The sequence below is a fragment of the Pygocentrus nattereri genome, chromosome 17 (assembly GCF_015220715.1).
Source record: "Pygocentrus nattereri isolate fPygNat1 chromosome 17, fPygNat1.pri, whole genome shotgun sequence".
NCBI lineage: Eukaryota > Metazoa > Chordata > Actinopteri > Characiformes > Serrasalmidae > Pygocentrus > Pygocentrus nattereri.
Genome location: NC_051227.1, coordinates 849,709 through 865,808, shown reverse-complemented (window position 1 = coordinate 865,808; position 16,100 = coordinate 849,709). Strand labels below are relative to the sequence as shown.

Here is a 16,100-nt window from a genome sequence, read left to right as displayed (position 1 = left end):
ACCATTAGGAGGACAGTACACCTCCCATTGAAATCACTGAAAACAGTCTCTAAATGCTGGAAACCACAAACCCTCCAAATACCCCAACACAAAAAGAAGAAAAGCTCAAATATAATCCCACCGGCGATTGGGTATGTGCACAGATAAATATATAAAGTAGGCCATCAATCACCATCAATTTGCCTGACAGGAACTCTTAATTAAAAAATTAAACATGCAGCAGCAATAGTTATCATCAAAAACATTCATCGAAGAGAACAGATATTAACATTAATGGGGAAAGTCCCCTCTCTCCACTAGGAAGTCGAATTTCAAATGAAGTAACGCACCTCAAGTCTTAATTCCACCTTCCAGTTCTGCACGGAGAAAACATCTTCCACTTCAGCCCTGCAGGAAAACAAAAAGAGTGAGATCCCCCAATAGAGTCTGGCTGCACTCTTAGCCCCAGTGATGTCGCGTGCACATGTGCACTCTGCCACAGTGGCAGAAACAGCCCAATGGAACGGTAACTTGCTGCTGCTGCTTAGCTTTCCATCACTTAATCCATTTTTTGTCCATAACTCTGCTAGAGAGTTACACTTAATGAACCTCCCTGATGAAAAAGATCATAGAACCCATTAAAATGTTGTAAAGGCTTCTGATCGTTTAATCGGGTGTTCTGGGACTGATTCCGTAAACATTTGATCGTTTCCTAATGGCCTCTAACAGCAACCATCAAGCCAATTCCTGTTGGCAAGCAAAACCATCAGGTTTTACTCCTAACAGCCCTGCAAACAGTTACATTGTGACAACGTTTCTCGACCTGACGCATCTGTGTCTCGAGGGCGCTCACCCGAGCCTCCTGCTCAGATGCTCATTCCCCCATTGTGTCGAGTCTCTCGGCAAACTCGGCCTGTTTTGCCTGCACAGCCTGTAGGATTTGTTCGATGGAAACAAGTCGAGCCAAGATACTGTTCTGTTCCTCCATTAAAAGCTCAGCCCAAGCTGGTGGAAATCCAGTGCTTGTGGCCTCAACTGCCTTTTCGGGCATTGGAGCCACCATGTCGGACTGGCTATGAGCCTCCAGGGACTGTTGTTTTGCAGTCTTTGGCTGTATATTCACATTGGAAACTCGTTCAAACTGAAACCAACAGCACTAAGTACACCCCTCGCTTACTTCAATGATGATGGGTAGCCAAAAAAGTCGTTTTATCATGAAAAATCTATAAAATGTTTTGGAAAAATGTAAATTTTTAAAATGTAATTAACAGAAATGCAGTTTTCTTGTTAGAATAAAGTTAGCACACCCCACATTTATTACTTTGCATTTAGAACCAGGTGCACCACTTCAGCTGCAAATGATTGGAACATTGCTAGATAGGATTTTGGAGGAGGCTGTCTTATTTAAACCCGAGACATTTAGTTTGGTTTGCTCTTGATTGAAGTGAGTGGTTATTACGATGGTGAAATCCATAGAGCTCTCTGAGGCCTTCAGAAAGACTGTTGTAGTAGATGCATATTAGTCTGGGAAGAAATTTGAAAAGATCTCCAGAACAATCAGAAATCAACCAGGTTAATTTACTAGTGAAAAACATTTTATACAACCGCCAACATTGCCATTACCTCGTCCTGGTTAGTTCAGCCCAAGAGAGCACTGCAGATGCGTAAAGAAGTCTCCAACAATCCTGAAATATCATCACAGGACCTACTGGTAGCTCTTGCCTCAGTTGAAGTTTTTCATTTTAGATTATGTCTAATTGAGGTTTTATCAGCCAAAGTGGGAATTACCAGCTATTGAGGCATAAATTGTCCCAAATTGTTCCTCAGTAGAAATTGGCCTCTTTTTTCTTTTTTTTAATGTTATTTGTTGTGTTTGTTTGTTAGCAAAACAATGTATGATACTCAATGTATAATCATCTCAAACATATAGATATTGTTTGAAAGAAGATCAAACATTATTTTGTCCATATTTCTTAAAAAAAATAAATGTGTCCTAAATATGGGGTATCCTAACTTTTTCACAGGACTGTTTAAGGTTCTATCTGCCTATTAAACCATAGATAGAAACTTCACTATATTTCTAATACATGAAATGTAAGTAAGTATAAAGGCAGCTGTTTCAGTGTAATACATTATAGTACACTGTTTACATTAGTTTTGTCACATCAGCATCACGTGCAAATCCTTCTCAGTCCCTAGACTGGATATTAAAAAACAGCAGACAGTGCTTTGTCATGAAACATTCTTTGCAGATTCCATGAGATGATGTTGAAAGTTGTACTTCATTAAAGTTATATGATTGTATTAGAGTATAAAATAAGCTGATTTTTATGATTTATTCACACAAAAAACAGGTCAAATTCGTCAGAACAGCTTATCTTGCTTGTTGCAACTTTTGTTGTGCCAGTGCTACGTATTAAAAAAAATGAGATACAACCCTGAAACATCTGGGCCAGTGAGAAACACCATGCAGCTGCTCCCATGCGCACACTACAGATAATTGGATGGAACCATTCAAAGTGTTTATGTGAACGCACAAGCACTTGCAGAGGCCAACACTGATGCAGTTGCTGGCAGATTGACAGTCACTAGATGGCTGTAATGATACCATGCTCGAATTATCTACCTAAACGATTGAACTCTTTTTAGAGCAAAACCAGTGAGAAGTGTGATTTTGCGCTACAAATGTAATTATGGTTATGTGCATCTCATCAGGTGAGAAAGGAGACATGGGGTTTTTGGGGGACCCTGGATCCTGTGGTCCCCCAGGAACATGTGGTTTTCCTGGGCCCAAGGGACCCAAGGGACTGCCAGGACCTCCAGGTTAGTACTCACCCTTTTACATGTTATTTCACGACAATATCCTACATGAACACGCATACATGACTTACATGACACCGAACAAAAAGCCACATTGATCTGTGGATCTTTAGCAATGGTTTGAACACGGTTATATAACCGGATGTTCCTGTAAAAGAGATTTTATACCTCCGATTTTTTTCCTGGTTACATAAAGGTAAATTAGTGTACATAGCTGTCTTCTTGTGAAGATCCACTTTGGCACCTTTCTCAAAGTTTAATGTGAAAAACAGTGGCATACAGAGTTGTTAAATATAGAAGAAACATCTGTTGCATAGAATAGAAAAAATGGGAAGAAGGACCTCTCAGAATTGGTGTTCCCTTTATGTTCCCTTTATTGTATATTACACACCACCCAGAAACTGGATTTCAGTCCGACTAGCCAGACATATAGACTAGTGCGTGTAAATGCATGTGACTGAAATCTTTTCAGAACACAAGATTTATTAGACTAGATAGAAGTCAAATAAAGGGACTATGTATAAACACTGTCTTGACACCTTCATGACGTAAATGACAAAATTCAAAGCAGAAATGATGTTCAATAGATTCATAGAGCAGAAATGAACACCGGCATTTGAAGTGTGCCAGCTTAACTCTTCTAATGCACTGTTACTCTTTTCATCCAGGTCCTTGCGGAGAACCAGGAAATGTAATTCATATAAAAGCATTCCCTCAACCAGGCCCATCTGGACCTCCTGGACCATCTGGTCCACCTGGCTCCACAGGCCCAGCAGGACCACATGGTGAAGAAGGCCGAAAAGGTGCAGCCACAAATCAGATACATCAGCCTTTTGCATATCAAAAAAAGGCTTTAAAATACTATATATTAGAAAGTCTGTGTTGTGCTGTATTATTTTGAAGGGGTTTTCATGGTGTTTGCTTTTAATCTCAGGACAAAAAGGTGCAGATGGAGATCCTGGATTGCATGGCCTGGCTGGAGCACCAGGATTAGATGGTGCTCAAGGAAAGTCCGGCCAAAAGGGTGAAAATGGACATCCAGGCGATGCAGGTGTGTGTTGCATTAGTATTAAAAAACATCACTGTCAGTGTTGAATAGTGCTCATAATGTTGACACATATACAAGTTTTGGTGCAAAAAAGGATCAGATTTCAGTGGCTGTTAACTGATTTGCACCATCTCTAGTGCTAAATTTACCCTTATGATAAGCACAAGCATCACCTACTTATTTACACTGGGGGTGGATGCTGTTTAGCTGGGGCTCTGCTGTCGTGTTGTGCACACTCAAGTTCAGCAGCCACACACTTCTTTTTTTTTTCTTTCTAAATGTTGGTTGAGACTTGACTTTGCCTCCCTCACTGTTTACCGTAATGGCTACAGTATTATGTTGCAATTTTAAACTAAAACAGACTTTCACTTTATGTGTTGTAGCAAAGGGTTTGCACACTGCAACTAGTTAACCTACAAATAACCTAAATCCTAAGTTGGGACGAGGCAAAATAACAATGTTTTTAAAGTTTCTAGAATATTTAGGTGAACAGTTCAAAAAGAGCACCTACTGTAATAATATTGTAAGTAGATTCAGGGAAAACAGAAAAATCTCAGGCCATGCAGGGCAAGGCCAGAAACCCCTGTTGAATGTGCATCACCTTCAAACCCTCAGATGGCATTGCATGAGAAACTGTCATTCCTCTGTATTATAGAAGCCACATAGCCCTGGAATACTTCAGAGAACGGCTGAAACTTAAGAGTCCATCAAAAAATGCAGCTTGAACCTCTCTTAGGCTAGGAGAAAGCCATACATCTGGGCCCTGGTTCATCTCAGATGGTCTGAAAAACAGTGGAAATGTGTGCTGTAGTCAGATGAGTCCAGACTTTTGTCAGTGAAAGGTGCACATGCCAACATCTGTTACGGTATGGGGATTCATCCTGACATGGAAGGCATGCATATGTGTGAACGTACAATTGATGCAGAGGCATAATCTGGGATTTTAGAGAGACAAATGCTGCTTTCAAGATGACGTCTTTTCCCAGGAAGTCCATATTTTAGCAAGACATTGCCAGGCCTCATTCTGCACATGCTACAGCAGCATGGAGTGCATGTGCTCGACTGGTCTGCCTGCAGTCCAGATCTTTCTCCTTTTAAAAATGTATGGTATGCTGCATTATGAAGAGAAGAATCAAGACAACAACGGCCAGAGACTGTTGAGCAGCTGAAGTCGGCTATCAGGCAAGAATGGGCAGAAATTGCACACGCAAAACTGCAAAAACGAGTGTCCTTAGTTCAAAAATGATTAAAAAGAGTATTTTACAAAATGTCCCAACTTTTCCAGAAATGGGGTTTGCATATCAACATTATAAGTGTGTTAGAAATGGAGCATCGACACTGGATTGCCAGAAAGTCCTCCAAAATGAGACAAATTCAGTACACAGTTTATTCTGTCTTTTCTTTTTCTCACTTTCTCTCTCTCTTATTTTCTTTTTCCCTATTTAAAACTAGGAAAGCCAGGGCCTGTTGGAGACCCTGGTCCTGATGGCATCACCGACATGTGCAAATCGGGCTTACTGATAGTCGTTCACAGCCAATCACCACAGGTTCCTGAGTGCCCTTTAAACTTGCCCATGCTCTGGGAGGGATACAGCTTACTGTACCTAGAGGGACAGGAGAAAGCACACACACAGGACCTGGGTATCTGCCTGCCATGCACTACATGCGGTCATGCACGCACACACACACACATACACACACAAATAAACTGAATGCAACATTGAAGAGGGGAGCTGTGGACATGTGGAGAGGAGCTTGCAATGTTTTCCATGCATTGCCATTTACTTTCTTGTAGTATAAGTCAGAAATGGAGGTGGAAGCTGTGCCATCTTTGACTGAACACTACGTTTAGAGACATTGCAACTGGCCTTAAATAATGCACTCCAACTTAGCTGGCTCTAGGGTTAATTAGTTATTCCTATAGACATTTTCATGATACACAATACAGACACAGTTTTATGGGTAGGGTTTTTTTATTCAACATTTTAAACACTGTACTGGACTACATCCAGTTAACCAGGACTAGCTAGCTGGAACATGCAGTTGGTCAGTGATGTCTAAGTATATCCACAAAATTAATGAGATAAAAAAAGATAAAATTACTAAAATTCATCACAGTAATGATAAAATATTGCCATATTGACTCCCCTTCTCTTGGGTTCTGCAATACATGAGAGATTTTGAATATAAGGAAAAATGTATATAGCTGATGTATAACACTGATAAACCTTTTTTTTCTAATAAAGGTGGCATTGGTATTAGACATAATATAGTTTTGCTATTTGTAAGCTCATGTTCCAAAATAAAAATGCATTTGTAACAAAATCCTTCATATGCACTGGCAATTTATTACATATATCTTGTCCTTACCCTCATGGCCATTTTATCAGAAACACCTACAAGTTACGTGCAATTTGCAGGTTTACAGTTACCGTCTGTATGCCATCTATTGCACAACTTATCACCCACTTACTAGCCTGTTAAACAATGGAGAGGGACCACCACTACTGAGAGCAGTGGCTTTTTAGTGTGTGTGGCGCTGCTGATTTCTGTTTGAGTCTTCAACTTTGAGATTTTTGAACCTCTTAAAGTCACTGCTCAGCCAGCAGTGGCCCTTTAATCAGAAAAAGCTAGAGGAATGCAGTATTCAGTGGCATTTTTCCTGCTTTAAGACATCTCAATCAGCTCAATAGCTAATGATCAAGACTTAAATGAGTTAAATTAGGTATGTTGGAGTAAGTGTGGGGTTAAACACGTCTATAACATCTGTGTTTGTGTGTGTGTTTGTGTGTAACAGGTCAGGCGGGTTCATGTGTGCGTGTCTTCAGCACTATGCCTTTCTCCTACTCAAACCAGGGAAGCTGCAACTACGCTAGTCGCAACGACAAATCCTATTGGCTCTCCACCACTGAGGCATTACCTGCAACACCTGTGTCAGGGCAGCAGATCCAGCGGCACATCAGCAGGTGCGTGGTGTGTGAGGCTCCTTCACCAGCCATCGCCATTCACAGCCAGGACAACAACCCACCTTGGTGCCCGCCCAACTGGACTGCTCTGTGGATGGGATATTCATTCCTTATGGTACGTTCAGTAAAAGTCATTAAAGCGAAGGCACTAACTAGTTAGCATTAACAGCACTTATAAAGTTAGAACAGTACTTTTGCAGCTAACGTTGCTTACTTCCCAGCTAAATTAGGCCACACAAGTAGTGCGAAACGTGTTCTATGTTGTAGTTTACCCAGCCAAACTCATTCCTCCAAGTGGGAAACGTGTTGCCTTGTTTGAGTCTGAGAGGGAACGAAAACCCATTCCCATTTGGTTGGCCTGCCCTCTTAGACACGTACATGGCAACTTTAATATCTGAAAGGACGAGTAAATTCATTCTCCACTTGTCCGGCACAAACTTTCATTTGTCCCTGACAAGCAGATGAGTATAAATGTCGAGTCCCGTTTCACTGTCGGTGCAATCGATGTGATTGGTCTCAAATAGTGTATGTGTAAATTCTAGACCACTTCAGTTGGCGTCATATGACATGATGGTGTTGTCTGTGTCCTGCAGCATACAGGGTCCGGAGATGAGGGTGGCGGCCAATCTCTGACATCAGCGGGAAGTTGTATGAGAAGCTTCCTCACGCATCCGTTCGTGGAGTGCCAGGGCCCACTTGGCACTTGCCATTTTTTCACCAACATTTATAGCTTCTGGCTTACTCAAGTGGGCGATCAGGGCTTTAGCCCCATTCCCAAGAAGACCCTTAAAGATACATCTGATCAGCGCAGAAGTGTTAGCCGATGCAGCGTCTGCATGAGGTTTCCCAGTGGCTATTACCAAACATAGACTGCTTCCAGGTTCCCTTTGTAACTGTGCAGAGGATGCGCTCTTGGTTGGTCACCTGAGTGGGAGTCATGCTAACCCTGCAGGCCACTTTCTCTCAGTCAAAATGAAAAAGAAAAAAAGGAAAGGAAAAAAAGGAACGAACCGCTCGCATGAGACCGCTAGCATTGAAAGAACAACTGTGAACTCATTCTTCTTCTCTACGATTTCCCACACACTGTTCCATTTACTTGAGCTAGGATGTCTGGGTATTTTCTAGCTGCTTGCCTCATTTCTCAGTCCTAAGCTAAGCTCACACTGCAGGTGGTTCAAATTTTTGTCTTTATATGTGATTTTTATTTTGTGTAAACAACAAAACACACAGTAAATCTGTCTCTTTTAGGTCTGATGTGGGACACTTCCGTACACCATGTGTTTAAAAGTTTGCAGACACCTGCTTATCCAGTTTCTTCAGAAATCAAGGGTAGTAGCAAGGAGTTTGTCCCTGCTTTGCTTAGCTGCTCCGACTCTTCTAGAAAGGCTTTACACTGGATGTTGGAACATTGATGTGAGAATTTGATTGCATTTAGCTGCAAAAGCATTAGTAAGGTCAGGTACTGACACCACGCCCAATCATCATAAAGGGATTTGATGGTGTCTCGTCCCTCCCATGCACTTGACACAAAGGCTTATGTGCAGCTGCACGATTCTGATGGCAGTGCCTTTCTATGTACTTCGCTCAAGTTGTGTGCACAGCTGAATGCTTGTGGCAGCAGTGGTCCTGAACGCAGCGAAATGTATTCATTAGAAAGGGTGTCTGAATACTTTTGGGCATATTGTGTATGTGATACTGAAATCCTATACCTGATATGCTACATGACCATTGAACATCCCGGAATTCATGCGACTTTTATGTCTGTCCAGCTCAACATTTTTCAGAATTCTTCACTGGCAGAAATTGATCTTAAGAAACGATGTAGGACGTCTGGCGATGGAGCGTTTGCTCTCGTTTAATAAGCGTACAGGGTGGAGAGTTTTGCGCATGCCGGTCAGTTCAGGAGCACGCGAACAACCAAACCAACACATCGGAATTGAGCACTTGCAGTGTGCACATAGCCTTAGTTACAGGAAATGAAAGGTGTTTGTCTGTGTTTCTTTACCTTGTGATTCTAATTCCATGCTGGTGCCCACTACTGGCCAGTTGCACAGACTCCTGATGAGTCAACTTTATTATTTACTTGTTTAGCGCAATTTAGATTTGTGTAGCGCTCCTTTCAACAGATGAGAACTCCAGAGATTCGACACCAAGCCACGGTTGACACATTCCCTTTTTAGCACTACTGTGCACCGTCTGTCTGATGAGATGCCTTAACGAGCACTTGGTACAAAACCATTTCCTTAGGTTCTTTACTGACTACAGTTTTTTATACTTTTCAACGTCACTTGGCCTCGCCTTGAAATATGGTGCTAAATATCATTACGTAGCTTTTTTCCAGGATTTTTTCTGAGAATGTCTCTTTGTTATTATTTCAGTTTCTTCTACAGTTATTCTCTAACCTTGTAGCCATCTATTATATTATCAGTGTGCAGCACTACTGCTTATTCTCCGTTTGACCAGTATTCTCCATTACTATATTCTCTAAATGAAGATTGCAAGTATTTGCATGCATTCATATGTCACTGTAACACGCAGCATCACTTTCTCAATACTTTGCAGTTGGTCAGCTGTTACTGCTAATAATAATACTGATTTAAGTCATCAGCTCTTCTCTTTTAGAACAGGTGCACAGGTTAAATGTTTAAAATCAGACGAATTCATGCTTTCTCTCATCACCTTTTTTTTTTTTTTTGCTGTCAAACTAACCTAAGTCTTGTATCAGAAAGTGCTCCATCATCCTCCCTAAAGCGGATACGTTTTGTTTGATTTGGGGTTGTTTTTCCTGTTGGAGTAATAAGACCGTGCTATCTTTTCAGAGGCTTGAAGGCTCAAACAGAAAACAGGATATTCTGGAGAAACGGTATCTAATCTATATGGTCGCCAGGAGTCGGAACAGCTTGATGGCACTTAATAATAATAATAATAATAATAATAGTAATAAACTTTGCTCACGCTGTATGTTTTAACTCGCACTATTAATCTAACTCCAGTGTTCTTCACTCCACATCACATATTACAGGTACTCTGGATACAGAAACCTTTTTCTTTCCTTCTTCCTGAAGCTTCTTGTGTTTTTTGGCATTATATATTCCACTTGTATGTACATATGTTTGCACTGTTAAAAGTACAGCATTGCTTTATATTTTTACTGTAAATTTAAAGAGTATTTATTTAGGTAGAAATGATTTTGGTGCTATTTTGGAGAAAAAAATAATGGCAAATGGCAAAACCCTTTTTTTCTTTCCTTTCGTCTGTAAAGAGGAGACACTTGTCTGTTTTAGAGCCTGTCCTCCAACCATTAAACCACCACCAGTGGTGACATTCATGGACTGAATATGTCTTGAGTACTGTAACGTCTTATGTACCTGAGATCACAGGTCCAGCAGACACACATATGCATGGGAGATTAATACACATGCACACATTATGAACTTCATTTTAGGCTTTTCTCTTTTCTTTATTCAAGCAAGTCAGTGAAATCCATGAGGGATAAAATCTTACCTGTAGTGTGGGGCTGTGCATTTTCACATGTGCTACTTTTCTGTTTATTATTCTGTTCAATTGTTTAATTTACTACAAGCTTGTTTTGTTTTTTTCACCAGATGACCCTAAACGCAATGTGTCCGGCCCTTAAAAGTTCAGTTGTGCCCGCATGTGGTCTAATATCTGCTGCAGTAGAGCTGCACTGAGTTTAAATGCTGTTTTTGGCCACTGTAGTTTTGCTGCACTAGAAAGATCCAGAGACCAGCATCAGTGTTTAGATCTTGTCACTGGGCATAGGCAGATGCCCACCCATGAATTGCTGAAACAGTGGTAAAACTAGCATAGATAAATAATCCTATTGTACATTCATTAGTGTTACTAGAAAAGCTCTGGAGACTTTTTCTTCCTTTCATTTTGAGATTAACTACACCTGTCGCACTTACTACTGAAGTCTCAACAGCAAGCTTCTGAGTGTAGGTGCTGATCTTGGATATAGTTTTTCAAAACATGTACATTAATTATCTACCTGGACTCCCAAACACACACACACACACACACGCACACACACTGACACACGGCATGTCATTCGAGTGACTCCCTTTGAACCAATCAGGAAAAATCTTTGATTATTCTTCGTCCTCATTGGATAACACGCTCACTAACACACATATTCGTCTAGGCAATTACCAGTATTCTTAATTAAATAATCATCATATGTGGACTGTTTGTAAGGTTTAAATAAATGCATTTTATTTCAAAAATGTATGAAGCTCTTTGTGTAGTTATTAAAACACGGTCTGTCAGTATGTCTATTTTCTTTCAGAGACCAGCCTTCATTCATTTCATTTCCAGTCAAAATGGCCATTAAGGACAAGCTAGTCACTTGCAGATGATATTTCTAAGGAGAGTCAGGAAGGGGAAAGTCAAAGGAAAATAAATTATGAACCAGGTGAAGTTGGTGATACAAAAATTATTAAAAGATATAGAGAAAAGGGGGTAAGTATACATTTGCTGGATTGAAGGTGCAGTAAGATCAGAGTAAGTCTTGAGTTGTGGATGAGGGGTAGATAGTCCATGGAGAGATCATCAGGATGATGACTCAGAAGTACAGTGACGGGCCTATTGACCATATGATACACCAGCACTACTGGCTGTTCAGGAGCCTGATGGCCTGGGGGAAGAAACGGTCTCAGAACTGGCTGCTTCTGGACTTTATGCTTCTGTACCTCCTCCTACTCGGCAGCTGTGAGAACAGACAGTGGCTTGGGTGGGTGGAGTCCTTTAAACTCCTCCTGGTCTTCCTCTGGCAGCAGCTGGTGTATAAATCCAGGAGGTTTGGGAGCTGGACCCCAGTGATGTGCTGGCCTGTTTGCACCACACTCCGAGGTCAAACCTCAGCCGCCTGAAGTGGAAGAAGTGTTTTGCCTTCTTTACTACCCATGTAGTGTGTTCGGTCCATGTCAGAACCTCTTTGATGTGAACACAGAGGAATTAGAAGCTGCTGACCCGCTCTACTGTGGCTCCTTTGATGGTGATGCAGGTGTGCACTTCCTGAAGGCCACTATGAGCTCCTTAGTCTTGTCAACACCAAGAGAGAGAGGTTGTTCTCCTGGCACTCGTGCGTCAGGAAGCTGACCTCCTCCCTGTAGGCCTCCTGCGTCATTTATTTCAACTGTGAGAAGCAGAAAACACAACCAACTTCTGAGACTAAACTTTGGAGGTGTAAAATATCCCGGCAGATTCAGGAAACACTAAAAGCAAGTCTCCTGAAAAGAACTGAAGCTGCAAAGGTGAAATGTGGACACATTAAATACTGAAATTAGTTGTTGAGGCTTTTGTGTAGTTTCTTGTTAAATATAAACATTCTTCTTTTTTATCTTGTTGAAACATCAAGTTGTACTTGGGGATATTTTAACACCTCTCCTTGGATCACCACCTTATCGTGGTGGAGGGGTTTGCGTGCTTGAATGATCTTAGGAGCTATGTTGTCTGGAGCAAAAGCTCCTGGTAGGGTCTCCCATGGCAAACTGGTCCTAGGTGACAGGTCAGACAAAGTGTGATCCATAATAACCCCTATGAAGACACAAAAAAAGGACTTGTGTACCCTGCCCGGAACAGGGTTACCGGGGCCCCACCCTGGAGCCAGGCCTGGGGGAGGGGCTCGCCAGCGAGCGTCTGGTGGCCGGGCATTTACTCATGGTGCCCGGCCGGGCCCAGCCCGAAGGAGTTACATGAGTCCCCCCTCCCATCGACCCACCACCAATGGGAGGGGCAGTAGTAGGGGTTCGGTGCGTTGTGGATCGGGCAGTGTCCGAAGGCGTGGGCCTTGGCGTTCTGATCCTCGGTTGCTGAAACTGGCTTTTGGAACTTGGAACGTTACCTCACTGGCGGGGAAGGAGCCTGAGTTGGTGCACGAGGTCGAGAGATACCGGCTAGATATAGTCGGGCTCACCTCAACACACAGCTTGGGCTCTGGGTCCAATCTCCTTGAGAGGGGCTGGACTTTATTCTTTTCTGGAGTTGCCCATGGTGAGAAGCGGCGGGCAGGTGTGGGCTTTCTCATAGCCCCTCGACTCGGCGCCTGTATGTTGGGGTTTTCTCCGGTGGACGAGAGGGTAGCTTCCCTACGCCTTCGGGTTGGGGAACGGGTCCTGACTGTTGTCTGTGCTTATGCACCGAACAGCAGTTCAGAGTACCCAGCCTTCTTAGAGTCCTTGGGAAGGGTGCTTGAAAGTGCTCCTCCTGGAGACTCTATTGTCCTACTGGGGGACTTCAACGTTCACGTGGGCAATGACAGTGAGACCTGGAGGGGTGTGATTGGGAGGAATGGCCTCTCTGATCTGAACCCGAGTGGTGTTCAGTTTTTGGACTTCTGCGCAAATCACAGTTTGTCCATCACGAACACCATGTTTGAACACAAGGATGTCCATAAGTGCACATGGCACCAGGACACCCTAGGCCGCAGTTCAATGATTGACTTTGTAGTCGTGTCATCAGACTTGCGGCCATGTGTTTTGGACACTCGGGTAAAGAGAGGAGCTGAGCTGTCACCAGCTGGTGGTGAGTTGGATCAGGTGGTGGGGGAAGATGCCGGTCAGACCAGGCAAGCCCAAACGCATAGTGAGGGTTTGCTGGGAACGTCTAGCAGAAGCACCTGTCAGATTGATCTTCAACTCACACCTCCGTCAGAACTTTGACCAGATATCGGGGGAGGTGGGGGACATTGACTCAGAATGGGCCATGTTCCGTTCCTCCATTGCTGAAGCAGCTGACTGTAGCTGTGGCCGTAAGGTAGTTGGTGCCTGTCGGGGCGGTAATCCTCGAACCCGGTGGTGGACACCCCAGGTGAGAGATGCCGTCAAGCTGAAGAAGGAGTCCTACCGGGCATGGTTGGCCTGTGGGACACCAGAGGCAGCTGGCAGGTATCGACAGGCCAAGCGATCTGCGGCTTCAGTTGTTGCCAAGGCAAAAACCCGTGTATGGGAGGAGTTTGGTGAGGCCTTGGAAACTGACTTTAAGTCGGCTCCGAAAAGATTCTGGCAAACCGTCAGGCGACTCAGAAGGGGAAAGCAGTGTGCCACTAGCACTGTATATAGTGGAGATGGTGTGCTGCTGACTTCGACTGAAGACGTCATTGGGCGGTGGAAGGAATACTTTGAGGACCTTCTGAATCCCACCGACACGTTCTCCAGTGAGGAGGCTGAGTCTGGGGACATGGGAATAGGCTTGTCCATTACTGAGGCCGAAGTCGCTAAGGTAGTTAAGAAGCTCCTTGGTGGCAAGGCTCCAGGGGTGGATGAGATCCGCCCTGAGTTCCTCAAGGCTCTGGATGTTGTGGGGCTGTCTTGGCTGACACGCCTTTTCAACACTGCGTGGACATCGGGGGCGGTGCCACTGGATTGGCAGACTGGGGTGGTGGTGCCTCTTTTTAAAAAAGGGGACCGGAGGGTGTGTTCCAACTACAGGGGAATCACACTCCTCAGCCTCCCTGGCAAGGTCTATGCAGGGGTACTGGAGAAGAGAGTCCGGCTTATAGTCGAACCTCGGATCCAGGAGGAACAGTGCGGGTTCCGCCCTGGTCGTGGAACACTGGACCAACTCTTCACCCTCTCCAGGATTCTGGAGGGTTCATGGGAGTTTGCCCAACCAGTCCACATGTGCTTTGTGGATCTGGAGAAGGCATTCGACTATGTTCCCCGGGGTATTCTGTGGGAGGTGCTTCGGGAGTACGGGGTACATGGCTCTTTGCTACGAGCCATTCAGGCCCTGTACAAACAAAGAGTTTGGTTTGCATGGCCGGCAGTAAGTCAGACTCGTTCCCAGTGAGAGTTGGACTCCGTCAGGGCTGCCCTTTGTCACCGATTCTATTCATAATTTTTATGGATAGAATTTCTAGGCGCAGTCAAGGGATGGAGGGTGTCCGGTTTGGCGACCTCAAGGTCACATCACTGCTGTTTGCAGATGATGTGGTCCTATTGGGGACATCAGGCCGCGAACTTCAGCTTTCGCTGGATCGGTTTGCAGCCGAGTGTGAAGCGGCTGGGATGAGAATCAGTACCTCTAAATCCGAGACCATGGTTCTCAGGCGGGAAAGGGTGGAGAGCCCTCTCTGGGTCGGGGATAGGCTCTTGCCTCAAGTGGAGGAGTTCAAGTATCTCGGGGTCTTGTTCACGAGTGATGGTACAAGGGAGCGGGAGATTGACAGGCGGATTGGTGCTGGGTCAGCAGTGATGCGGGCTCTTTACCGGTCTGTTGTGGTAAAGAAAGAGCTGAGCCATAAGGCAAGGCTCTCGATTTACCGGTCGATCTACGTTCCCACCCTCACCTGTGGTCATGAGCTTTGGGTAATGACCGAAAGAATAAGATCGCGAATACAAGCGGCCGAAATGAGTTTCCTCCGCAGGGTGTCTGGACTCTCCCTTAGAGATAGGGTGAGAAGTTCAGTCATCCGGGAGGGACTCGGAGTAGAGCCGCTGCTTCTTCACGTCGAGAGGAGCCAGCTGAGGTGGTTCGGGCATCTGGTTAGGATGCCTCCTGGACGCCTCCCTCGGGAGGTGTCACAGGCGAGTCCACCTGGGAGGAGACCCCGGGGAAGACCCAGGACACGCTGGCGCGACTATATCGCCCAGCTGGCCTGGGAGCGCCTCGGAATCCCCCTTGGAGAGCTGGTGGAAGTGGCTGGGGAAAGGGAGGTCTGGGCTTCATTGCTTAGGATGCTGCCCCCGCGACCCGAACCCCGGACAAGCGGAAGATAATGGATGGATGGATATTTTAACAGAAATCAGATAAATGGGTGGTCTCTGACTTTTGCGTAGAACGTAACGTTCACTCAGACAAATGTTAATCTAAATTACCACTGATCATTTGAACATTGTCCCCTGTACTAAAAAACTGGAAGCTTGTTAAAACACTTATAATAGAAGGCATTATTGTGCATGACAAACACAGGATATAGAGATCGGGTTGTTTCCCATTACAAACAGTTCTTACAGTTATGTGAGCACTAATCCTGGAAATTAAGGAAGCAAAAACCAGCACTCACTCTCAGCACTACAGAATGTAGGATTTATTCTCTGTTTACAAAAATAACCTTTCATAATACCAAGAAATAATTGACCATTTACCAATTACTGCTGTTTGTGAAATGCTAAGCAAAGTCACATCCATCCCTGTATCTCTCAGTGCCTTTAAAAAAAAGGCACATCATAGCATTACCAGAATACCTTCACTTAAAATGGTCAACTACGCATAAATTCATTATTGCATACATTCATTTGACACCCCAACGCACCACGAAGGCG

At 44.1% G+C, this 16,100-nt stretch overlaps 2 protein-coding genes across 4 annotated transcripts in view; one reads left to right on the top strand and one right to left on the bottom strand.

The window, feature by feature from the left end:
• col4a4 (collagen, type IV, alpha 4) overlaps positions 1-11,062 on the top strand; it is a 111,760-nt gene extending 100,698 nt beyond the window's left edge. The window contains exons 42-47 of the mRNA XM_017683584.2: positions 2,695-2,802; positions 3,468-3,602; positions 3,734-3,850; positions 5,300-5,488; positions 6,645-6,928; positions 7,407-11,062. Of these exons, the coding sequence (XP_017539073.1) occupies positions 2,695-2,802; positions 3,468-3,602; positions 3,734-3,850; positions 5,300-5,488; positions 6,645-6,928; positions 7,407-7,682 (1,109 nt within the window). The 3' untranslated portion in view covers positions 7,683-11,062. The remainder of the gene's footprint in view (positions 1-2,694; positions 2,803-3,467; positions 3,603-3,733; positions 3,851-5,299; positions 5,489-6,644; positions 6,929-7,406) is intronic.
• A 4,788-nt stretch (positions 11,063-15,850) lies between these two features.
• rhbdd1 (rhomboid domain containing 1) overlaps positions 15,851-16,100 on the bottom strand; it is a 12,729-nt gene continuing 12,479 nt past the window's right edge. For all 3 annotated transcript variants that reach the window (XM_037546339.1, XM_037546337.1, XM_037546338.1), the window contains one exon: positions 15,851-16,100. This exon is cut by the window's right edge and continues 543 nt beyond it. The gene's annotated coding sequence lies outside the window, so the exon portion shown is untranslated.